The following is a 24566-nucleotide window of genomic DNA, read 5'->3' on the forward strand; positions in this document are numbered from 1 at the left end:
TAGTGCAAATATTGCAGTAGCCTCAGAAGATTAGTTGCTCCTTTCAGCAATAAAAGGCAAGTGTTTTATGTGTGTTTGAAAACAAGAGGGAAATGAAGCAGATAATATTTAACTGAGACTGTTTCAGCACTGGTTTTGCTTATTCTGTTGAACCTAATAGTCAAGGAGCTGCTTGGCAGCGCTTTCATGGCTTGCTTAATTCATTTGATTGTTCTTGAATGTATTCTCAGCTTCATAAAGTGATAGGTTACTGGAGCTGCCTGAACCTAAACTTAGTCTTGAACACAGTGACTTGGTTAGAAATGGGTTAGACTCAGCTTTTCAACAGAAAGAGGGGTACTGGGAGAGAGACTCAGGTCTGGGCAGATCCACAGATCTTTTTCTGTAACGTCACTAAGGCACGCAGCCGTTCCTGCCTGTTCACACTGCTAAGTCTTGTTCTGGCCTCTCATCTGTTGTTGTGACGCTCTTCTGGCATCCCTCGGAGATGCCATCAGGGAGCGTGACAACCGTTGTATTCTGGGGGGTCAGCAGCCTCGCCATCTCTGCGCTGTGTGCTGGCACGTTCTTCTGGTTCACATGAAGCAAACACTCCTTGTCTTTGCTTTCGTGGTCCTTTACAATCCATCCTTGAGCTGCAGATCTTTTGTTGGCTTTTAAGGACCTTCTTCTACCTCTGGTTGGCTCACACACCTTCTTACTGCCTGCTTGCTGAATTTCAAATGAGTTTGTACTCTCTCCTGAAGTTCTCTTGACATTTGGAGGGAGCCGCTTGCAAAACTCGCTGTTCCTCAGATCTCCTTAAAATTCCTTTCCCACGAAGCCTACTAAAACAGTCGTGCTATTCAAGCTGGAGGGGGTGCAGAGGTCACATTTCCTGCACTCCCTTTTCATATGTAGCTGTCATTTTTTTTTTTTTTCCCTCTTGGGCTTCAAGCTGTTCATGTGAGAAGACTGTCCAGTGGATGAGGGTCCTGTGGAGATGGCAGAGAGAGGAAATTACAGCAAGGGGGTGGTCAGAGCTGAGAGCAGTCTCAGAAGAGGGCAATCACCAGAGCCCAAGAGAAGAACAAGTGTTTTTGTTGGCTTTGCCAGATCAAAGGGGTTGGGACTGGAGTGCTGTATCCACGTTTTGGCAGCGAGTGGGTCACTGAGGATTTGAGCAAGAGCAGCGCAAGCTCTGCATTACTTCTGTGCTCAGGGTGCCAGCCCGGGGGTTTTGTACTCCTTGTTTTCTTGAAAAAAAACTCATTTCCTGGATATTGAGGGGAGAATGTCATTTTCTACCCTGGTCCTTTTATCATGCACTGAAAAGCCACTTTGACCCCAGTGATGTGCTCGCTAGAACGGGCAAGGGGGTGAAGTTCTTCCTCCTGCCTGGATCTCCTTGGTGTAGGTCCAGGAGGTGTTTGTCCACCACACACACAACCGACTTCCTTCTGCTGTGCAAGGAACAGGCGTGCTTTTTTACGCTGGTGTCTCACAAGGCTTCTTTTGCATCAGAGGAGGAATGAACAGCTGGTTTGGATGCTGGTGCCAGGGATTTAGAGGTTTGGTTTTTTTCCCAGCTCAGCACAGGCTGCTGTTAATGTTCAGCACAAAAGGGTTTCAGCCGAGACAGACAGCAGCTCTGGATGTTTCACTGCTTACACGGTTACTTGCTCCCCATCATGATCCAGCAGTTCAGGCCTCCCTTAATACCCAAGAGGTGATTAGAGACATTATCCTTCTGATCTTATCACCAGCCTTACCGCAGCTCCTTCTTCTGCCTGAGATGACGGTGGCATCTCTCATCTGACTCGCACTCCCGTCTTGTCTTTATAAATCACATGCCCTTGTCTTTATAAACCACATGCCCTTGCCAGCAGGATTCCTGAACTGGTGGAATGGGCTGGGGTTTTTTCGCTTCTTGGAAGCCATACACCAAGCAGGCAAGTAAATGGAAAGCAAAGGGGATTTTTGACCTGATCAGGTCCAGCAACCCGTTCCTTGGTCGACAGGCTGGTTTTTGGCTTCCCCTCGAATTGCACGGCTGTCACACTGGCTCTCCGTCAATGCGCAGAAAGACCATTCCTTACTCTGCCTTTAATTTGGTTTGTGAAGGGCATAGAGCGTTTAACCTCACTTTGGCAGAATATAAGCTGATGACTTCTCGGCAACTTGATCCTGTGGGCTTGAGTTTCCTGCGTGGAAGATTTATTGGCAAAACTTCAGCTGATAAAGGGAGCTTCAGGCAACTAGTAATCAGTCTTCATGAAGCAAAAATGAAACACATTTCCAAAAGATCTTCACAGGGGAACAGCACCCTTCCACATCTGCTGAGTTGTCCGGTGACGTTTTTTCTCCATTCACCCTGTTTTGCTGAGATCTTTGACTGCTGGACATCAAATCTCTCCCTTGCCCTTTGGGACCAGACTGGAACATGGAGGGAATGCATCCACTTCTTGGATGCTGCTCTGTCAAACTGTATCAAAGGCTCTGTCTCGAGTGTCTGTGCTGGTGTTGAGCAGGTCTGAAAATTTAATAGTACATAAGGGCTCTCTCCCCAGCCTGTAATCGTGGGGTGCTTCATGTGCCTGATTACGACTTGCCATAAAATCAGTCTTGGAAAGGCTTCAGCCATTGCAAAGTCCTGCTTTATTTGTATTTCGTTTTCTCTGGGTATTTATGAGTATTTGCAGTGGTACATCTACAAGGTGTGTAGCATTTTAATCCTGCAGTAAGCTTTTGCACTGAAACAACTGGTCTGTGAAAGGTGAAATTTTTCCCTAAAAATCAGAGCAAGGAGAAAGGACTTTTCTGGGGAAGGAAATAGAAACACTGGAAAATTTTCTCTACTTTTCTTTAAAATATTGCAGTGTCCTCAGGCTGAAGCTAAACTAATGCTGTGGTAGAAAGGTCGTCTGGGAGGAAGGCATTTTCTGTGGCTATTTTTCGAAGAAATAGGAAGTGTTCCCTTTCTTACGGTGGTTTGATCTCTTCGGTAAGAGACATGTAAGCGTGCTGCGTTTCAGTGGAAGAGCTTAGGGTAACGAAGCAGAGCGCAGCAGCCGGCGGATTAGCAGTCAGAGCAGCAAGCAGGGTTTGTGGGAGCAGCTGCACGGGGCGGGGGGGGGTGTGGGAAAAAGGATTCAGTCCACTGCTGCCACATTTAGTCTTTTGTGAGATAGTTGAGCTTGTTTAGTCTGTGGGAGAAGCCTTAGGAGATGGTAATAGGGGTTGGGCAGCAGCTCAAGGAAACTCTGGCCTTTTTGTGGGGAAAGCTGTACTGAAAGCCGTGCTGGGGGCTGCCAAAGAGCAGCACTGCTGCGGGGGCTGCAGAAACGGCTCTTTGTGAAAGTTCGGTCCCGCTGTCCCCAAAATGAGGTGGGAACTGGGAGGGAAGAGGCAAGATGGAAAGGTTGGTAGGGGGGGTCTGGTCGCGTTGCATTCCACAAGTCCACTTTTTTTTTTTTTTTTTCCCTGGATGATTCCTGCTTTCCTGTTTTCAGATGGAAACAGCAAGTGCTTCCTAAGCACATAATAGATCGCATGGATCGGCAGGCGCTGGGGCTTGGGGTTGGCAGAAGCACTGGGGAAACCAGTGGGGAAGGGGCTCCCTTGATGGGGAAGTCATTGGATGGAGGTGCAGTGAGAGCAGGAGAAGCTGTCAGCAAGCTCTGCGTGAGCAAAAAGACAAGCTGAGAATAAAAAACCCAAACCTCAGCTCTTAAAAAGTTGGGTTTAGTTAAAGTGATGCCATTTAGAAGAGAAAATTTGATAGGTAGTTATATTTTTCATGCTTAATTCCAATGGAAAAAGTCACTGATTTTAACAAAAATAAAGACTATTGGTGTTTATAGAAGGTATTTGTATATGGAGTGTTAGGACACATACCAGGCTGTGCCTACAAAGGAGATTTGAAAGCACTTCATGTTACACATGCTGGACTTAAAGCCTTTTTCAAACAAAGTTTCTGTTTTACAGGTTAGGATATTGTATGCTTTTAGAGACTAAGAAAGCCAATCAGGATTAAATATTAACTTTATATACTGCTTAGCGAAATCATTTTTTATCTGGGACTTAAAATTAATCTGCTTTTTCTTTTCCTTTATTTTTTTTTTCTTCCTTTTCTTGCTATATACCAAAAGGTTCAGTTTTTAATCTGAGTACCAATACGAACTGTTGGCGAGACGCAAACATCTATAAGCACTCGCTGCAAGTGGAGGGCTTCTGGTTTTGCCATAGCAGCAAACCAGACCATTCCTAGTGCCTGAAAATCTGGAGGCTTTACTCCAGCCGACCTTCTGCTCTACAACTAAGTTAGGTCACCAGTGATTTGGAGTTTAGAAACAATCTCCATCAGATGATCTAGTTGAATCTCATCCACAGACTTCCAAATATGCAATTATTTGGAAATCCATGCACAGTTTCTTAGTTGCTGTCCATGTTTTTGCCTAACTTCTCAGTAACAGCATGTTTTTAAGGAGCAGGACAAACAGGGTTGGACTCAATGTCCAACCAGAACTTTCCAAGAATATTCTGTTTTATGCCCCCAGATTGTGAGAGAACAAGACCTTTGTAATGAAATGCCATGATGCCAGAAAATTACTTACTCACTGTGGGGGGAGACTGACGTAATATCCTTCTTCCTGGAAGACAGCTGCTTTTCCAGGGAAATAGGATACAGAGAGTAGGGTACAGGGCTGTTGAGCACATTGGGCAGGACAGTGGGAGCAATAGCTTTTGTGCAACAAGAAACCAAGGGTTTGAGTTGTTGTGCATCTTTTCCCACCAGAGGAGAAACTTGACGACCCTGATATATATTAATACAGCTCATTTAGGTTTTTTTTTTAAAACGAGATGGCATTACTCATCTCACTGCTGTACTGACAGGGATGCTGGAAGCTGGGATGAGTCCGGCACTAGTTTGCTTGGCATTTTTACGCTGCTGGCTCTGAAACCTGAAGCCAGTGCTCCATCCAGAGCATCTCCTGGGTGGCTGGGGGTCCTGGGCTCCCTGCTGAGGTCCCTGACGGCAGGACGATGTGCGTTGGCTCCCTTGGAGGGTACCTCGGCAGCCACCAACACAAACTGCTGGAGAGCAGCGCTCCCTCATTTCACTGAGCTCCTGGCAGGAATCCCAAACTGCTTTGATTTCAACAGATCTCTGCTATTTTGTTCTGGTTTTAATCAAAACCTTTTTAAATGGAGAAAATGCCAACCAGCCAAAGCTAGTCATGATTTCTATTTTCAGCTCCAGCTCTTGCTAAAACCTCTGCCTGTTTGTTCATGTGTGAAAGTAGTGCCCAAAGTCTGTATAGAGCCAAATGCAAGAATAGGCAGCATCACAGTCAAAAAGGCTGGAAAATGGGAATGATGATACTTATTTCTCCAAACTTTTGCAAGGCTTTGTTAATGTGATGTTTGATGTGTGGATTCTCGCTCAGCAAAATGTGTATCAAACACTGACAGTCCTAGTGCCATTCATATTTATATTCAGTAATGATTCAGGCTCTTGAAAAATCATGTTCAAATTACATGTTCTGTAGCTTTAATTTCCTGTTGCTAACAAGGGAATGATTTGCAGTTTCTTGTTTGTCCTCCTCTATGCCATAGCCTGGAAGCATTGCTCCGTTAGGTTGCTGAGTTTCACAAGCAAAGCTGCTTTTTTTTTGTATTAGCTAGTTCCTAAATCTCATGGCTTTCAACGTTTCTCTCTAAAAACACTTTCTGTGAATCTTAACGTTTTTATGCATATGTACCCTAGTGTAGGATTTGAAGCAGGTAAGCCTCTCAGAGATTCGATTAACATAGGACCAATATCTGTTTATTGCAGTAGTACTATAGGATTAGCCTATGGTGTCTGAGAACTGTGTTGCATTCCTGTTTTTTCCCCCTAAAACCCTCCCAGAAACCCTTACCCAGAAAACTGTTTTTCTTAGCATTGTTTATATCAACTGTTCTGGCTCTGCCTGTCTCATAGGTGCTTTTTCTCCTCCTCTATCTTCCCTTTGCCTGAGATGAGGCTTTTTATTCTTTAGAGGCATCGTTTCATTCAGATTCCTTTGGAAAAAATTACAATAGGTGTGGTATGGTAGGAGGGGAAGTAGAAAGCTGCATCTCCTTGTAGCCAAGCAGTGAGCAGAATAATGAAAGACTTGACGAGTTCAAGTGTGCTTTACGAAGACCCAAAAGCAATTTGCAGATGTTTTCCCAGAACCCATTTAGACTGTCACTGTAGTATCTGAGCATATCCATTTGAGTGGATTTATCTTCCCAGTCCCCTGCAATGAGGTAGGAATGCTGTTGCTTCAATTTGATAAATGGAGAGGAGAGGATATAACTTGTCTGGGGTTATGTGCCAGGCTTGTGGCAGAGATGTGAGTTGATTCTAGATCGTGTGTGGCTCAGGCTCTTTCCAGCCTCCTTTGGGCTAAAAAAGGAGCTGAACCTCTGGCACAGGAGAAACAAGCAGTGCTGTGAAAAGGTAGAGAAACCGGGGGGAGAAATGAGCCAGAAGGGAAACGCAGCTGTGGTAATAGTCGCTGTTGTGCTGATGGATCGCTAGTGAAAACCGAGTGCCTTGCTATCGCTCACCTCAGAGGATGCTGTTAAGTACTTCAAGCACAGCTGTCATTTCTTTAAGGGTTTATTTCAATTAAATGCCTTGGGCTATGTGGTGTAGCAGTTCTGGGGTCACCATGTGTCCAGTGTGGTGGTTGCTGCTGGGTCTAGAGGGGAGAGATGGACCACTGGAGTCAGTGCTGCTGACCATAAGATTTTGCTTATCTTCCCAGCCTAAGCAAGCAGACCATCATGCTCGAGAACCTGGTCAGTGTAGTACATGAACATATGTGAACAGGAGTGATAAAATGTTGATACTAAACTTTCTTTCTTTACCTTCTTGGAAACAGCTGGTCAAAGGGCTGCAGCAGGAGCTGAACCGGCTATACACACTTTTCTGCTCCCGGAATCCAGAGTTTGAGGAGAAAGGAGGGAAAGTCTCGATTGTGTCCCACTCGCTGGGCTGCGTCATCACCTACGACATCATGACTGGCTGGAACCCGGTCAGGCTTTATGAACAGTTGCTGCAGAAGGAGGAGGAGGAGCTTGAAGACCGGTGGATGAGCTATGAGGAGCAACATTTACTAGAAGAACTTTACCTAACTAAACAACGGTAATGCATCCACTTCTGATTGTTAATGGAGAAAACCACATCCGTAGATGATGCCCTTTGAGTGTTTCCAGAACCAACCATGGCTGTTATCTTTTGTGGCTGACGTTCTTCTGCTCGTGACGAATGGCAGTGGTAAATGCTAAACACAGGACTGAGCAGGCACAGGGAGCTGGCACTGCTCATAGGAGCTCTGAAACCACATCCTACGGGCTGTACCAGAACCAAACAAGTAGCTACTACTGCTCACTGACCACGTGCACTGGGAGCAGATCATAGCCAGGAACAAAGGAGAAGGTCAGGCCGTTGGGCCTCCAGAATACTTGAGGAGAAACACAACAAAGTAGCTTGCAGGTGGGCAGTGAGCTGTAATACTGAGCAGAACCTGAGCAATGAAATTCCCAGGTTTCTAGAGGAAAATAAGAAGTTTTCTCCCAGGCTCAGCTTGGAAATTGAGCTCCACCAGCTGGATACTAATGTTGTAATTGCTGTGATTGGGTTTATGGGGTTACTACTCTGCTGCGGATCATTTACCAGCTTCTTCCTGCTGTCATCTAGAAATGTTCGTGCTGTTTGGAGTGTGAAGCAGCACTGCCCACTGTGACAAACAGGATCTCAGCTTCAGTGCCTGGCAAGTGTTGGTAGAGATTCTCAGTGTTAGGGGACCTTGCAGAGCATCATGATGTCTCCACAGTATTAAGATGACTTCTCTGTTCTAACCTGGATATCAAGGTGCTATGAGACACCCGTAGATAGAGAATCTTAATAATAGTAGCTTGAGCTTCAGTCTTTCCAGTGGAAGGTGAGGATAAATCATGATCACAGTTCTTTTTTGGTTCCTTCTTGAAACCTGTCTTAGCGTTGGCGGTACTTTGGAAGCATTAATATAGCATCAGATCTCCTGCAGCGCTTGAAATCAGGACGTGTAATTAGGGATTGGTACAGGACATCTCTATCAGCTGCAAAGCTGGACAAAGCGCAGCCTTTCTGAGAGAAGGGAAGTAAGAGACTGAATGAAGTTGCTCAGGGGTAAGATGACCCTTCAGGCACATCACTAGCATATGATCGAGGAAAAACTACCATTTTCACGCTCCAGCTCCTTAGGCATCCTCTGAAGTGCCTCAGATTGCATCCACAGTAATCCAAGTATCATTTGACACTGGCACTTCTGTATAGATAGAGTGGCTCTCCATTTGGTGAGCCATCTTAGTGCAATTCAGTCTGAAATAATAGAAAATATACTACTGACATCCTATAACTTCGGGATTTCTAGTGTTTTAAGGACGGCAAACACATAGTGGGTTTCTGGAAATGCTTATGCCTGTGTAGGGTGTGTTCTAACATGTATAAATATTCTGTGCTGTGGAACAGCGTACATGCAGCATGTGAGGTTGTGTATTGGTACCCTTCCACAACAGTTCTCAAGAGGCAGGAATTCGGCATGCCTTCTTTTTTAAGACTGAATTGTGCTCACTGAAGCATACAAACCTTTTTGAAAGTACTGCTCTTTGGGAAGTTTCAGCTCCAGACTTGCTTCTTTCTAACCAGGATGGCAGAGGTTAAGTTTAACGGATTTGTTTCCATAATGCTTTCGTGGAACTTGAGAAGATGGTGTTTTCCTGCTCTGAAGAGGGCATAATGCTCTAGTTTACCAGTCCATATGAGGTGCTTTATATTGTAGCTACTTTTTTTTTTTTTAATTCAGGCTAACTAGAAAAACAGGTGAACCTTTTTCAACGATAATTGAAAGGGTGGGACACTGTCCTCCAGATACTCCACAACAATACAGAACTCCATAATGCTTGGGCCCTGGAGTTTCCCCGTGGCTTTGTTGTGGTTTTTGTTTTTTTTTTTTTAAATCAAAACAGGCGATTTGGTTGCTAAAACACCAAGGAAACAGGAGGTGAGTTACCTATTCAAGGAAGGAGGGTGGGCAGATGCTTGGGGTGATGAACAAGGAAAACGTCATGCCCTGATTGATTCCTTCTCTGGTCAGAGAAACAGGATTTCACATATATTGATTCTTAATCAATTGGACTGCCTCCAAGAAATACTGACGCCATCACTCTCTCTTCCCAGCAGCCAAAACTGTTGGACCCCACAGGAATGCCTGTTTGGATCAGAGAGGTTAAGGCTACGTTTTTTTATTGGATCTCAGAACGATCTCTATTTTCTAGGTTGAGAGAGATAGAAGAGAGGTTACATGGGTTAAAGGCATCCACCATATCAAAACCACCTGTCTTAAAATTTAAGGTATGTATGTTCGAGAGGCTTTTACTGAATGTTCTACTTGCTGTAGAAATACATCTGCAATATGAGTTATTCTTTGTTTTCCATGTCCCTAGGCATGATGTTGGTAGAGTAATTTTCATGTATTGGGTATAGTGTGTCTATGTGTATGTAAAGATGTTACTGTATTCATATATTACTATTTATTACAAATATATATGTTTATCTGTAAATATATAAGCCTGTATATAGATTGCTAATATATTACACACACATGTACAACTCTGTGGGAAGGTAAAAGCCATTTGGCAAATTACATTAATCATGTATCTTAAACAATTCCATTGCTACTTTGTTGGCTAATCCATTTTCCTTGGGGACTACTATTAACATGTCACATCTCTGAGCAAATCTCATTGAATTTCCTCCAGCAGCGGATTTTCCTTCCAAATTACACTGGTTTGACAGTTAGCATAAGTTACTTTTAGTGTCGTGAAATAGATGGCTTGCTAATCAGCTGTATAAATTGCTGTGTTTTCATATCATTGGGAAAAGGCATTTTCTAGCTTCTTGGTGGGATGTGCAACACTTTCTAGTTGCTTGACTATATCCTGAAATATTAAACCGTAAAAATATGACATGATAGATGAGAAGAAGATAGATTATTGTTTCTCAACTTGCCATTTTTCTTTCCGTCTTAACTCAGAAGGACTCCTAGAAGCCAAGGTCAATCTTGAGCCATAAAAAAAGAGGAAACTAACCATAATTCAATTTGTCATAGCCTTCTCCTTTTCATCACTGCTTAAAAGCATGTATCGTGCTATTATGTCTACCATCAAGGAAGCTGGAGTCAGGCTGCTACTCCTCCAGCTCTGTGAAAGATTATTCTTCACTCAGTTGTGTTTCAACTGAAGATTTTTTTGAACAGATGCTTTTTAGAGGGAGCAGGGAAGGAGGGGGAGAGAAAGGGGGAAGAAAAGAGGACTGCATCAATCCCAATTACTCCTAGGTAATTTTCCATTGCAGTACATCCTTTTTCTTACCCTTACTGAAAGGAAGATGGTTTTTTCCCTGCGAAGCTTTATGCTGGTGACTCCATTGAGTACCGTGCCTGAGACAGAGCCCCAGGGGAAGAGAGAGGCTTTCCATGAACACGATGGCAAAGTGCTTCTGTCAAGGGAGGATTTCAGCAGGATGTCATTGAAAGGTCATCAGCACGCCAGTCCAGCTTACTGAGGGTGACTACCTCGTTAAAAGAGAACTAACTGCTTTGTAGGTACCAACTAACAGCACCTTGGCTCTTCATGGCAGACCAGAGCTCTGGTTGGATCACGAGTTGTTATTAACTACAAGTGCTTGATCCACAAATTATTTTGTTCTGTGCGACGCAGGAGACTAGAGTCTTTGGTCACTGATCTCTTTAGGCTGGATTACATGACGAAATGGGCATGTACAGCTGTAATGAAAAAGGTTAGCCGCCGTCGATGTGTTGCCTCTTTTATGGACTGAAACAAATTAAGCTTCCCAGGATGAGAGAAAGTCAGTAGTCCTACGTTAAGCAGATTTAGTTGAGTGAGCACAAAGGTAGCTTTTGGCAAATACAAGTGTAAGAATAAATACAGCAGCTAACTTGGCTGGTATTTATTTTTAGATGAAATGATCTGTGTTTAACTGACCCTTTGGGGATTAAAAAAAAAAACCAAACTTGAAGATATGGAGCGTCTTGTACTGTAAGAATGTATTGGACAAACCACCCAAATGAGAACTTGAGGGTGAGGTATCTTTATGGTGCTCTCTCCTCTACTTCTCCTCAGATGGCACAATCGAATAAACTGCTAAATCATTAGGATCTGCGTGGGTTAAAAGCAAAGCCTACACCCCATTGTAAATGTGAAGCTTAGAAGCGCAGCCTTCTCCCCGCCAGCTATGTAACAGGAATCGGAGTCAAAGGCGAACAGGGCTGAAGAAGATGAAAACATGGGGAGTGGTGCGATACCTGCCTTTTTATGACTTTGTGGTGCATGAAAATAACTGTGTTGTAGGACGGTTTCCAGTCACCGCAGGGAAGAGGAGGGCAGGATGGACCTCAGTTACTCCCTAGCACTGAGATAGAAATTCATTTAAATCTGGGCTTGTCACTGTGTTGGCCCAAAGTGTCTCAGGATTCCTTAGCACTTCTCATTCACCCAGGATTACAGAAACTCATCTGGAAGAAGCTCCAGCTTGTACTTGACCTTGTGGTTTCTGACAGCAATGTCCGTGTTCATAACAACTATCACAAATTATTTATAAGACATTAGTGATTTACCACATGTAGAAGAACTATGAGAGCTTAATGAGCTGCTGACATGCAGCCTTATCTGAGAGGAGGAAGCCTTTAAACTGACGGCAGAAATGTCCCATAGTAGTCCAACGCACAAGTGCCCAGTTAAATCCCCCTGTAATACCAGTAGAAGTTTCTGTTCCCTTTGTCTGCTGAGGCTGCAGAAGTTCCTGGGTGCGGGAACAGGTAGAGGCTGCTCTAGAGGTCGGTATTTCTGCACTCTGGGAGGATGTTTGGGATCTTCCAGGCTGAAAGGCAGCACAGGAACATAAATCACAATCACCTTCCGTGTCTTCTGTTTTAACGTCACCACCAAACATGTTCGTTTGTCCCCCACGCTTACCTGCGCACAAAAGAGCTGCCTCACTTCTGTCGGCTCATCCAGCTTTTTTTTTTAATTCTGAAAATGCTGCAGTCTTAAGTTGAATGGATGACTATTTGGGTCAGCTTCTGCTTAAAATACAAATAAATTTGTTAGAGTCTTCTGTTTATGAATCATAACCAGGAGAAAAGTGCTGTCTTGAAAGGTCATGTTCTAAACATTTCTTCTCTGTCATTAAACACGTCCGGGAGTATCTGTGAAGTGCCCCACTCCTGCTTTTAGGAGAAACACCCAAATTAATAAATGTTTTCTAGAATGATTTTAGTCCTCTGTTCCCAGTAGGTTTCACAGCATGGCAGTCTCCAGCCGCTTTGCAACGGTGCTGCAATTTATGTTTGGAAGACTTCTGATTTTTAGCGTTCACTGCTTTGGTATTGGCGTGGTGCTGCCCGTTAGGGTACCCACCAATTGGTAATTTGTCTTTGGAAGCTTTTCCAGAGCTGGAAGACCATGTTGAAAGGCTTGCGCCTGTAAGAAAATACATAGTGAAAAACAGTGTCCTCCAGGAAGAAAACATCTGTCTGTGGACACCGTTAATCTTGTATTTATCAATAGAAATGATGGAACGAAAGCCGTGCACCCTGTAACCACTGAAACTATTTACCTTTTGAGATTTTTGCCTAGTCTGTTACTTGCCTAAGGTGAAATCACGAAGACCTCTTTTAAGCATCTGCTAGCAAGTGTAAGCTGGCAGTCACTTTGTGATTTTTTTCTGAAGCAGAAAGACTGTAGTTGTGTAATCCAGGCGCTCGATACCGGAATATCGGATGGACAGGGTTAAAGGGTGCTTATTCAGTTTAAAGGGTTGCACTGTGAATATCTGCTTCTATTGTATTTGAAGATGAGAATGCTTTTTGTCCAAACTGAAAAAATGTAAGGGTTTGTGTAAAGCTTGATGATAAGAAAGGAGAGCAGCTTTGCACCAGAGTGACAATATAGATGGCAGAGCGGTGCTTTGCAGCATATGACATTGAATAGCTTTGAAGACCTAGATTTTTTTTTCTCCCCATTGAATTGGGACTTGCACATCCTTTTGAAAGGAAGAGGTGGGGTACCAGTGCCAAGTCAGAGGAGGAGGAATGTTTTGTGCAGTGCTGGAATCCAATAGATGAAACAGACCATTATTTCTACACCCTCGCTCCATGCGCTGACATACAGGGAAGGCACATGGGAATCCAAGCGCCCTCCACGTGCACTTAGCAAGAACACAGCGATTTCTCTTGCTGGTTAAGTAGCAGCACGCTAGGAGTTGCTCGGTTGTAGTGCCCTGCAAACTGGGCACTACTATTGGGAAAGTTGCAGTGAAGTTCTGATAATGGTAAAATTAATTTTTCATATAAATAAATATTTTAAAGGTTAAAAAGTCATTTTGACTTATGAAAATATTTTTGGCTCTAGAGTTTTACATTTGATGTTCCTAGGAGACACTGTCTGAGGATTGGTAATGGGTATGGAGCCATTCACCTCTAGGTTTCTGTTGAATCCCAGCCCGGGTTGGTAGCGACCAAACGTCGTTAGCACTGATGCATGCTCAGTGACCTTTGCCAGATGGGTTACCAGCTGCAGCTCAGGTTTACTCAATTGCCTCTCGGTGTCAGCGGCAGTCCTTTAAGAGCAAAGTCACGCTAGCTTTGGACGTGAGAGTAGCTGGCAGAGTCGCTCAGTGTGCTGTACCTGTTCCTGGGTAGCGGTTCCTCATGTGTGACGTTGGTGGCACTTCTGACAAGCACCATTCCATTCACGTAACACTGGGGGTTTTTAAGAGGTCATACGTAACACCAGCCTGTATGTGGGGGTGACTACTGTAAATATTCTCTAGGTTGTCTAATACTCAATGTAGCTTGCATTTCTAATTCGTCAATGGGTGTGTGTAGCAAAACGAATCGTGGAATACTTGGTGAGGGTAAGATTAAGGACCTGTGGTAAGCTTTGGGAAGTTTCATGAGAAATTGGGTTTCAATCTTGTGAAATTCTTCACATTTCCTTAGTGTCTTCTAAATTCTTCTTAATCCAGCCTTTCCAGTGTTGGTAGACCTCCTTCAGTTCAAATATCTGACTTGTTTTTCAGTTTTCCAACTATGTAGCATCACAGCATGTTACTACTTCTCACAGCAAAGGGTAAAGGGAAGCTTAACCTTCATGTTATTGTATGTACGTTATAGTGGTCTTCCCTGTTTTGACTTACTAATACTGTGAGTCCCTCAGCTGAAACTGATAAATCAGTTGAGAGAGAGAAATCAAATCCAGCCATGTTAGAAAGCATTATTTCCATCCTTATTAACGTGGATGAAATCTCTCCTTAGGTTGAGAATTTCTTCTGTATGGGATCTCCTTTAGCAGTGTTTTTGGCATTGCGTGGCATCCGTCCGGGAAACAGCGGTAGTCAAGATCATATTCTGCCCAGAACAATTTGTAACCGCTTACTAAATATTTTTCATCCAACAGATCCAGTGGTGAGTTTTAATTGCAGTTGCAAGCTTTTACCTTGACTATTTTTAAGCATCAGCTGTGTGATAATGTGTGATCTTCAAAGCATGTGAATCAACGCAAGTATATTCCAGCACAGGACTATTTGTTGATGATTATTGTACAATGTCTTGGGTTTTGTAACTGTAGAATAACAGTTTCTATAAATAATTGCCTTAAATACCATATACTTTGCTTCTCTTTTCATACTAAAAAGCGTAAGATTCAAGATTACGCTGCTTTTTTGTTTGTTTGTTTGTTTTTTGCAAAGACAGAAGAAATAATCCTTCTCAGTCAAGTTCCAACTTGGGTTTACCGTACTGCCTTCCATTAACCATCACCTATCCAAAGATACTACTGCTGTTAAAAAAGGCTTCACAAGCACTTTACAAGATACTGTAGAAAAACAAAACCTCTGGGTTGTTTTTTTACCCAAGGGGTCCAGAGTAAGAGATTGTTAGAGGGTGGGATAGTACTGGGGAGGGCAGTATTGGAATAGCTTTGCCCGGTCCTTATACTCTTCCACAGGCAGCCAGTGCTTGCTGAGATCAAAGGGCCTTTGATCCATATCACCTTGGCAACTTCTTTGATGCAAACTTGAACTGAGATTACATGCTTATTGTAGAATAGTAATTTGGGGTATTTCAAGGTCTTGTTCAGCTCCAGCTACTCTAAAACCAGAATTTTCCTGGGGCATCTAGGAGGATTGGTCAGGCTGCAATCTGTGGTCCCACTCTGCAAATAGTAACTTGACTTAGTTGTAAGATAAAGAAATGCAGAATGCTTTTCTACATATAAGTAAACAAAGAAAAATAAAGAATCAATAGAAATCCTTTTTTTTTTTAATAAGCACGCCAATTCATGATTTGCACAGGGATCAACAAAGAGTCATTAAACAAAATGTTTGCATAGCCAGCGCCTCCCTCTCTGTTGTGTTGTGCAGAATCAGCTTAACTGTATATAAAGTTTGCTCTGTCAATGCATAATAACAAAATCTGGTAACAGTAAGTTGTGTGTTGGTAACAGCAACACGTAGTAGGAGTGTTGCAGAGAAATGTGCAAATGTGGGTGCACAAGCAACTGGGCAGCTAATACATCTTCCAGGCTGTGAAAATAAAAGTGAACCAGAACATAACGCCACCATTTTGTCGCTTTCTCGGCTTCACTCCTTACAGATATTTTGGATTTGAGGTTGGAGAGGACTCTGTATGGGACGGGAATGTGACTTTTCAGTCTTGACAAAAGATTTTCTTTTCTAACTTATTCCTGCAGGCCTATAGATTAGAACCTTTAATTCTGAAACACTACAGCAACATTTCGCCTGTCCAGATCCACTGGTACAACACTGCAAACCCTCTACCTTACGAGCATATGAAGCCAAGTTTTCTCAACCCAACAAAAGAACCTACCTCAGTTACTGATAGCGAAAGCGTTTCAACTGTACCGAGCCCAACTACTTCTCCAGTCATGGTTCGACGCCACTACGGCGAGTCCATAACAAACATAGGCAAAGCGAGTATATTAGGTAATTGTTCTTTATGTCCTCTTTTTATTATTATTATTATTTTTTTATATAGAACCTTATTGTAGAGCTTCACTGAGGTGCAACCGTAAGCAAGCTATTCCCGGCTGTTTAAGTTTGTTCTGTATAGGCATATGGCTTATTTTAATCCCAACTAACATTTCCTTTGAAGAAAAGACAGTTTACGTACACGGGAGTCAAGGCTTGCGGGGAGAGGATGCGGGTCAGGGAGTTTATGCTGTTGCTGCCTTATTGAAGTAACATCCTGGGGATTTAATAGTTTCCGCTGTACTTCATGGAAAAAAAGAAAAAAATTAAAGCTTGTTTTTGTGATTACATTTTCTGGTATTGGCAAACAGGAGAAAAATCACTCTATGAAAGCTATTACAGTTCCATTTAATTCTTGATTTTACAATAGGAAATTCAGGCTGGTTTAATATGAAGTCTGTCTGCTTCTGGCTTTCTGACTCAAAATAAGCCCTGGTTTAAGTGAGCTTAAATTCATTTTCACTGGAGCTTATATTTGAGCGTACACTTGCAGTTTTTGTTGACTCAAGGCTTTTCTTTAGCTCTCTACGTGGGATTTGGAAGAAGCCTAATGTGACCTAGTGCCAGGAATCTTCCCAATCAAATAAGTATCTAAAAGCAGTTTAGTCCTTAAGTAGAAAGATGCGGTATTTCAAGGCAGGGTTGCTTTTTGCTGTGTTACTATAGTAACTTTAATGTCACGTCCATAAGGTGGCAGCAAAGTCGGGAGAAAACATCACAGATCTGTTCTTAACTTTTACACCCCTCTTTCTAAGCAACCAAAATAGTCCTTTTAAAGGATAATATAGTGTTTTGAAAGGTCTGTAAGGGTTATGGCAACATAAGGACCCTTAATGGGAGGAGCGTCTTAAATGTCTTGATGGGATTCTTATGTGCGGAAGGTACTAACATTGTTATAAAGCATTTTTGTCTTAGACTTTTTATGAAAGAGAAGTTACAACATATCCTTAAAAGCACCAGATTTCTTGCTGCAGAAGTCTTCTTGTGTATTTCTGTTCCCCTAACTACAGTTTCCAAATTATAGCCTTTGCTTGTACGCTAGATTAGTCTCACGATAAACAGTGTACACTTAAGTCAGATAAGCTGTTCCCACCCTAGAAAAGCATGAATAGTGTTTTCCTTCATCTGTCACTCAACGCTAATTGATGGGTGCTACAGTGACTTTAATTTGCAGTTTAATTTAGCTGCCCTTGTGCTTGGCTTTTTTTTTTCTTCCCCCTCTGTGCTGAACGCAGGAGCTGCGAGTATTGGGAAGGGCCTCGGCGGGATGCTTTTTTCAAGATTTGGTCGATCTAGTACAACCACCCCACAGACACTTGAGACGGGAAAAGATGGAGCCGAGGGGGAGGACAAGAAGGCCACAACTGTTGGGACGCCGCCTTTCCCACACAGCAGCTCGGGCTTTCTCGAACCCACAGGTTAGTGACGAGTCCACCTTACAAACCCAGCGGGAACAAGACCTTTAGTGGGCTGCATCTGTGTGTGGTGGGAGGCTGGAAATGCTGTAACAACATATGCCACTATTTTGTTGGTTTGCTCTAAAATGATAAATATTGAATTCATTTCTGCTTTTTGAATCTCCTAAGCCTGTCCAAGGACTGACTCTTTGTTCTCCCTTTTATCCTTGTTTTTTTAAAGGAGGTTTATCTGTATATCACAGAATCCCAGAATGGTTTGGGTTGGAAGGGACCTCAAAGCCCATCTAGTTCCAGCCCCCTGCCACGGGCAGGGACCCCCTCCACCAGCCCAGGTTGCCCAAAGCCCCATCCAACCTGGCCTTGAACACTGCCAGGGAGCCAGGGGCAGCCACAGCTTCTCTGGGCACCCTGTGCCAGGGCCTCAGCACCCTCACAGGGAAGGATTTCTGCCTCACATCTCATCTCCATCTCCCCTCCTGCAGCTTCAGGCCATTCCCCTTGGCCTGTCACTCCCTGCCCTTGTCACCAGCCCCTCTCCAGCTTTCTTGTGTTTGTACATACACGTACACCACTTATACATATCTGCAAGTATGAGTTTTTCTCTGCTGAGATCAGTAGTTTCTAGACTCCCACTAGGAAAAGCAATATAATTGCTGCAGAGAATCCCACTTACCATTTATCATAAAATGGATTTATTTAAACTTCCCCATACATTTGCAATTCTGAAGCAATCTGGATTTAAAGGCATGTACAACTGGAAACAGAAGCTGCCTTTGTCCTCATCTGAACTGCCCAGAACAGAAAGTGCAATTTGAGCAGCTGGTTTTTGGAAAAGCATAGGTACTTCCTTTACAGAAATTCATACTTGATTTTATTTCTATACTTCTCATTGGCACTGTTGCAAGGCGGGGGTTTTTGCAATCTGAGGAGTCACAAGTATGTTGTATCTTATGATGGTGTTCACATGATACGTTGCTGTCCGTTCATCACTGCTAATTTCAACAGATAACCTGAGTAAGTATTTGAGGACACACACTTTGTTTTATACTTGAGGAAAATAGAATGGTGTGACAGCAAATATCGTGGAGCTGCTGCTGAGGTCCTTTCGGGGCAGGCTGGCACGTCAAGGGCCTTCTGCACAGTTCCCGCATCCCTCTCTGCTGAAAGCCCGTCCCTGCTCCATAGAAGGAGAACGTGGAGCAGAGGCCAGCGAGGCTGCAAGCTGAATGATGCAATCTGCTGCCAAAGTATTTGCTTCTGAGAGGGCGGCCGCTCGGCTTGTGGTGGGGTTTTGGCTGCCTCCCAAGCTCCTGTAACGGCCTCTCGTCAGAGGGAGACGGAGCCGTTCGGGACGTCCTTCCTGCAGAGCGACCAGTTTTCTGAATATACGCGTCTTAGTGGAAATGACTGCGGTCGTCTCCTGGTATTCGAAGGCTCTGAGTCCCTCTCCTTGCTGCGTTTGCAAAGCGGCACAACGCTCCTGCGAAAACACGAAGAAGGCGTGTCGTCCCCCGAGCGCCACTGTGCCATGCCGGCGGAGGCAGCGATGCTCCCTTTATCCGCTCTTTGAGCCAAGAATTAAAATTCCTTGAGACTGGCTTTGATAAATGGCTGCATTTTTTACTCAATATGGGGTTTTGGCTTTTGTAGCTAAACAGGCTTTTAGTTTTGTCCTTTTTATTCTATTGCTCCTCGTAGAGATTTTCTGACCGCTGAAGTGCCTTAACAATAGGTTAGCCATTGGCCCAGCGAAACATGCAGTGAAAATTGCTTTGAATGTGGTATTAATCAAACCCACCATTGAAATGAAAGGATAGCTGCTGAAATATATTTGGAAATATATATCTGGAAATGAAAAGGGCTAGCGTTGTGTAGGGACGGCTGGTTTTCAGAAAGGGCTTATAATATTGGGTGTAGTCGCCTTGTATAGCCACTAAAGATGCGGGAAGTCCATTTATTTCAGAAAGTTCTGAGCATCCACCTTCTGAAAGTCAACGTTTCCTAATGGGGCCTCTGTGTATCCATTCCTACTGGATACTTCTGTGTAGTTATCATAAGGAGCATAAATAAACATATCTATCTAGTTATTATAAGCAAAACAGTGGCTTAAAAAATTGCCAGCTTTTCCCAAGCTGTTTTTTCCCAGGTTTAGTTGGGGTTTTTTTGAAAAAACCTGACTCTTCGGTCAGGTTTGTGCTAAATGCATGTGCATAAAAATGTATGTACATATTATTAAAAATCACAGTTGACTTAGGTGAAACAGAGAGTTATTATGTGCATTTTATATACAGCACGGAGAATCAGAACCCAAAGCTGATGGAAAAACATGCCAGTGTCATCTAATAACGTTCTCGTTTCTTGTTCCATTTCTAGTGGAACTGGAGCACAGGATTGATTTTGAGCTCAGGGAAGGTCTCGTGGAGAGCAGATACTGGTCCGCGGTCACATCGCACACTGCCTACTGGTCATCTCTGGATATTGCTCTTTTCCTTCTAACCTTCATGTACAAACACGACCAAGAAGATCCCGACAAATCCAATTTAGACGCTATTTGAATTTTTGACTGGGGATGGAGCGGGATGGGAAAGGAAATTTTAAAACATGGCACAAAACTGATGTTTTACTGTTGAACTGCAGTATATATGGCATGGAGGTTTCAGGTTTAAGTGCATGTTTGGATTTTTTTCCTATTTCTAAAGAGCGAAACTAATTTGTATTTGAAAGCACTTTATAGTTTTAAACATTTTGCAGTGCTTAATTAGACCTGAAATGATTCCAAATTCTTGCTAACTTTGACTGTATAAAAAGCCAATACAACGTGTAGCATCCCGTAAGCACGGTTGTGCGGTCTGCTTGGGTGACATACTTGTTAATGACCATAATTGCTGTTTAGTTCATTAAATTATAAGAGATTAGTTGATTTAAAAAAAAAAAAACCAACCAACAACTAAATCAATTTCCATTAACAAAACTATATGTTAGCTACAAACCTAAAACTGCCATGTTCTGATGTTTTACGTATCAGTAAATAACAAACGGTGGTGTCATTTTTCTAGGACTTTATTCAGCTCCACATCCTGTTATCCACAGTACCATTGAAAGACCATTCTGACTGCTGGCTTCTGAGGGCGTATTATACGTGACACATTTAGAAACTAATGCTGAAAAAAGCATGAAGCAAATATTTGAAATACTGTAATTATAATTTATTATTATCTCTAATTGTTTCATTTTATTCCAGTGTATAAAACATTACTTTTTTACTGGTTTCTTTTGGCATAATTTAAGAACCACATTTATTTTCTACAGTGTTAAGACTTTTTCTCAGAAATACATATCTTTGTACTACTATTCGAATGAATATATGGACACTGTGGCACACTTTAAGTATTTTTTCATTAAAAATAAATATTTGTGGTTTCACACAAATGACATCGGTCACGTTCTTCCCAAAGGTAAGTAACTGCCTCTGCTTTTTAGGTCCCAAGCGTTTCTCAGGCACGTGAAGGTTTTGACCTCACGCTGGACTTGGTTTGCAGAGGATCCAGCTGTCTTTTCTTACCATTATTCAACGTATACGTGCGTGTGTTTGTATAAAAACGTATGTCTGTGTTTCTGCACAAGGATCTTATCAAGAGGAAAGCGAGCGGCGTAAAATAAACTTGGTGAGGCCTGAGAATACCAGAGCTTAGATTAGGTTTGTATCTGAAACTAATTCAGGAGAAGTCGAGGGAGAAGTGGTGTGATGAAAGGAAATCATCTCCAAATGAAACGCTCAAAGGTCACTGCTGAGATTTTAAAACAAGGGGGAAGGCTCTGGAGCAGAAGTGTCAGATATATGGCCTCTGAGCTGCCTCTGGCAGAGGTATTTATGATCTGCATGGCATATGTAGAAACTGCAGAATCTTAAACTTTAGTTTAAAAGAAGAAAAATAATCAGGCTGCGGTGTTGGTGAATAGCAGCGTTCTCAGTGTAAACAGATGTGGCAACATCAGCCCAAACCAGCAGACAGCCTCAGCCAGCAGCTCGGAGATGTGGAAACCACCCAGATGTCCCTTTCTGAAATTCCGGGGAGGGGGAGAGAGGGAATATTATTCTCCCAAATAATATTGCTCGGGCTGTTGCTTGTTTCCATGGTGCAATGGGGAGGGACTTGGGAGCTAGGCCTGTACGTTGGGGTTACGGATTTAGGAATAATTATGAAAGGGGGAGGAAAAAACAATGCAAAGAAGAAAAGGAAAGGGAGGAGTGGAGGGGAATGGGAAGGGAAAATGATGACAAACAGCACTACTATAAATGCAGTGAAACAATACCCGGCAAAGATGTTCAGACGGTGTAAAGGACCGTGCTTCAGTGTGCATCTCTGAAAAAAATCCATCTAGCCTCGGTGAATTATAACTCTCCTGCCTGACATGTTTACCTTGGTTGATGAACAATCGTAAAAAATGAAAATAACCCTCTAAGAGAAGGACGCTTGACACCTCTGCTCCAGAAAACAGGCTGTTGATTACATTACTGGCTTTCCAGATAAGTTCTTTAATCGGCTCTTCCTAATTAGGAGAACTTCAACATAAAAGGAGAATCTCCTTTTATATTTAGAACGTGCAAAACATTTCCAAATGTGCGCGGTTTGTGTTTCAGTCAGTACTTCTGAGTCAGAGCGATACCCCCGTACACCACTGGATCGACACTAGATCTCTTTTTAAACGCCGTAAACAAAAAGGGGTTAATTCCTATAATTCTTGTGGTCTGTGTAAACTCTGCCGTTGTCCAGAACATGTTTCAGATTTATGGAATGGCTGTTCCCCTCGCATCAGAGCGTGCCGGTACTTGCTGACTGCTCCCCATAGAAGGGACGAGATCCTACTTTTCTGTACGTGCCCCTTGGTGAATCGGGGAGAAGATAGAGCTGAGAAATAAACCATATTGCTGGTAGGAGAAGGGATAATAAGGACCAATACATCTTCGTGGCTTTGCGTTTTTCCTGAGTTAACGGACGTGTGTATTTATGATTCTGTACTAATTTGTAGCTTCGTGGAGCATCAGTAGTCTCCAAGCTTAATTACAAACATCAAACATACCTCAAAAGAATAAATGGAGATTTATTCTAAAGTGTATGCAAAGGTGTTAAGCATGCTGTTGGGCAGGCTTTCATCTTTTTAATCCTCAAAAAGATCCCTTATCCTCGTGCAAAGATGAAATACTATTTGAAAGTTCAGTTTTGAAGTTGTTAGAAAAAGGGTTGCCCCGTTTCTGTTCTGCAGTGTAACACAGATTCAAGTAGGGTCACGTCTCTGCATGCTAGAGTCTAAATTTCATGCTTAAAACTTTCTGGTCAGATGGTCCGTGGCATAATATAGAGCTGGAATGTCCTGGCTTCCAATTACTGACTTGTTTTCTTCTGCAAGAACGATGTTTAACTTTACAAGCTGTGTTGACTGGTGGTTTTTCTTGAGAAACCAAGATAAGGGAAATGTCCCGCGCTGCTGTCAGTCTTCTGACTGATACCGAGCTGTTTTCTGAAACTTGTCCTTCAGTACTTTGTCCACATTTGAGCTTACAGTTTTTTTGCTACAAGGTCATTTTTGCAGGGTTGGGGTTTTTTTAATGAATTCCATCCCTTTGCTCCTAATTACTCTGTCACCACAACCTCCCTTCCCCTGTATATGCTCTCTGCTTTTACTCCCCGTGTTCCTGGAGTTAGAGGCCCTTTGCTTTATTGTACCGTGACAGTCTGGCGGGCCAACTTCACTTCTTTTATCTCCTTTCCTAATTAGTATTATTAGGCTGAACTGAAACATGTTTCACATTCTTATAGAGATATTACACCTGGTAGATATTACGCTTTTCCCACACCACTTGTCAGTCGAGCCGACTCTGCCCGTAGCTAAATCGGTGGGGACTGATTTTTTTTTTTCCCCCAAGTTGAGTTCATGAATCAGTATGTCAACTGTTTGCAGTCAGATAGTTAATGTATATTTGTGTGCCCTCTGCCCAGCAAGTTTATTTGAAATTTGTTGTTTCCCGTATTTCTGTTACTGGCTTGGAGATTAGGTTTCTGCCTCCGCACACCATTTTTCTACTGAAGCCGAAGTTTTGCAAGCGTGATCTTCCTGGTTGCTCTCCATCTGCAATTGCAGCAACCGCTTTCCATTGCTTCCCCAGAGTCCGTGCCGATTGTCTCTGCTGATCTTGCAAAAAGCTTTAAAATATTCATTTTAAATGTCACCCGTGTGACAATCCCATTTTCTGGTTTATTGGATGGGCTTCAGCCTGGCATTTTTCTGGCATTCCACGTTTGAGCTGCATTTAATAACTGTTTTTCACAAAAGCAAACTTTCTCTTGGTTGGGCTTTTCCCTCCCTCTTTCGTAGGTGGTTTTTAGTACAGCTTGTCTCTTACCCGTCGCACTCCAGCCTCTTCTGAAGCGTTCATTTTTCATTTCTGCTTTGAAGAAATGGAATTGAAATTTGCTTCGTGCTTGTTTGAGCACGGCCTGGTGCATCCTCAAGGCTTTAAGGGGAACTCTGAAACCCACTTGAAACCCAAGAGGCACGTATTACCGTTGTGAGCCCCGAGACTTCTCCTGAAAGCTCAGCGTCAGCAGAGCCCAGCTGGATGTGTTTAGCTTTCAGGATGGGTTTGCACGTTCTCTCTCGCCGCGCGTCTTCTCTGGTTGCTGCCATCAGTCAGTTTAACTCTGCGATGGGACTGACAAAAGCATTTTCTGGCATTGTCAAGGAATTTTGGCGTGTTAGCAAGCGGTGAATCTGGGCTGGCTTCTCCCAAGACTGGTTCCTTGCTCTTTGGGTTTCTCCTGCATCCCTGGAGGCCCGTTTGACCCACGCTTTGCTATAGAAACACAATGGTTTGTGTTTCTCTGCCTGCCGTTGCAGAAGCACTTAAAACTGCATGCACAGCTCAGAGCGTGTTGACACGGCCTCCTCTTTCAAGGACTACGAGAAGTCCTAACGCATGGAGAGAAATGCGTGGCTATCAAAGTTGCAGTTCACCCTGGAGG

General features: G+C 43.1%; 1 protein-coding gene across 3 annotated transcripts in view; it reads left to right on the forward strand.

Moving 5' to 3' along the window:
* DDHD1 (DDHD domain containing 1) overlaps positions 1 to 21008 on the forward strand; it is a 64718-nt gene extending 43710 nt beyond the window's left edge. The window contains exons 8-13 of one of the 3 annotated variants that reach the window (XM_054828277.1): positions 6897 to 7159; positions 9334 to 9409; positions 14394 to 14543; positions 15829 to 16081; positions 17362 to 17544; positions 19918 to 21006. In XM_054828277.1, the coding sequence (XP_054684252.1) occupies positions 6897 to 7159; positions 9334 to 9409; positions 14394 to 14543; positions 15829 to 16081; positions 17362 to 17544; positions 19918 to 20099 (1107 nt within the window). In that variant the 3' untranslated portion in view covers positions 20100 to 21006. Of the gene's footprint in view, positions 1 to 6896; positions 7160 to 9333; positions 9410 to 14393; positions 14544 to 15828; positions 16082 to 17361; positions 17545 to 19917 lie in introns of all 3 variants that reach the window. The other 2 variants (XM_054828278.1, XM_054828279.1) reach the window with 2 other exon arrangements.
* Positions 21009 to 24566: the final 3558 nt, after the last annotated feature.

Source organism: Grus americana, chromosome 5, assembly GCF_028858705.1.
Source record: "Grus americana isolate bGruAme1 chromosome 5, bGruAme1.mat, whole genome shotgun sequence".
NCBI lineage: Eukaryota > Metazoa > Chordata > Aves > Gruiformes > Gruidae > Grus > Grus americana.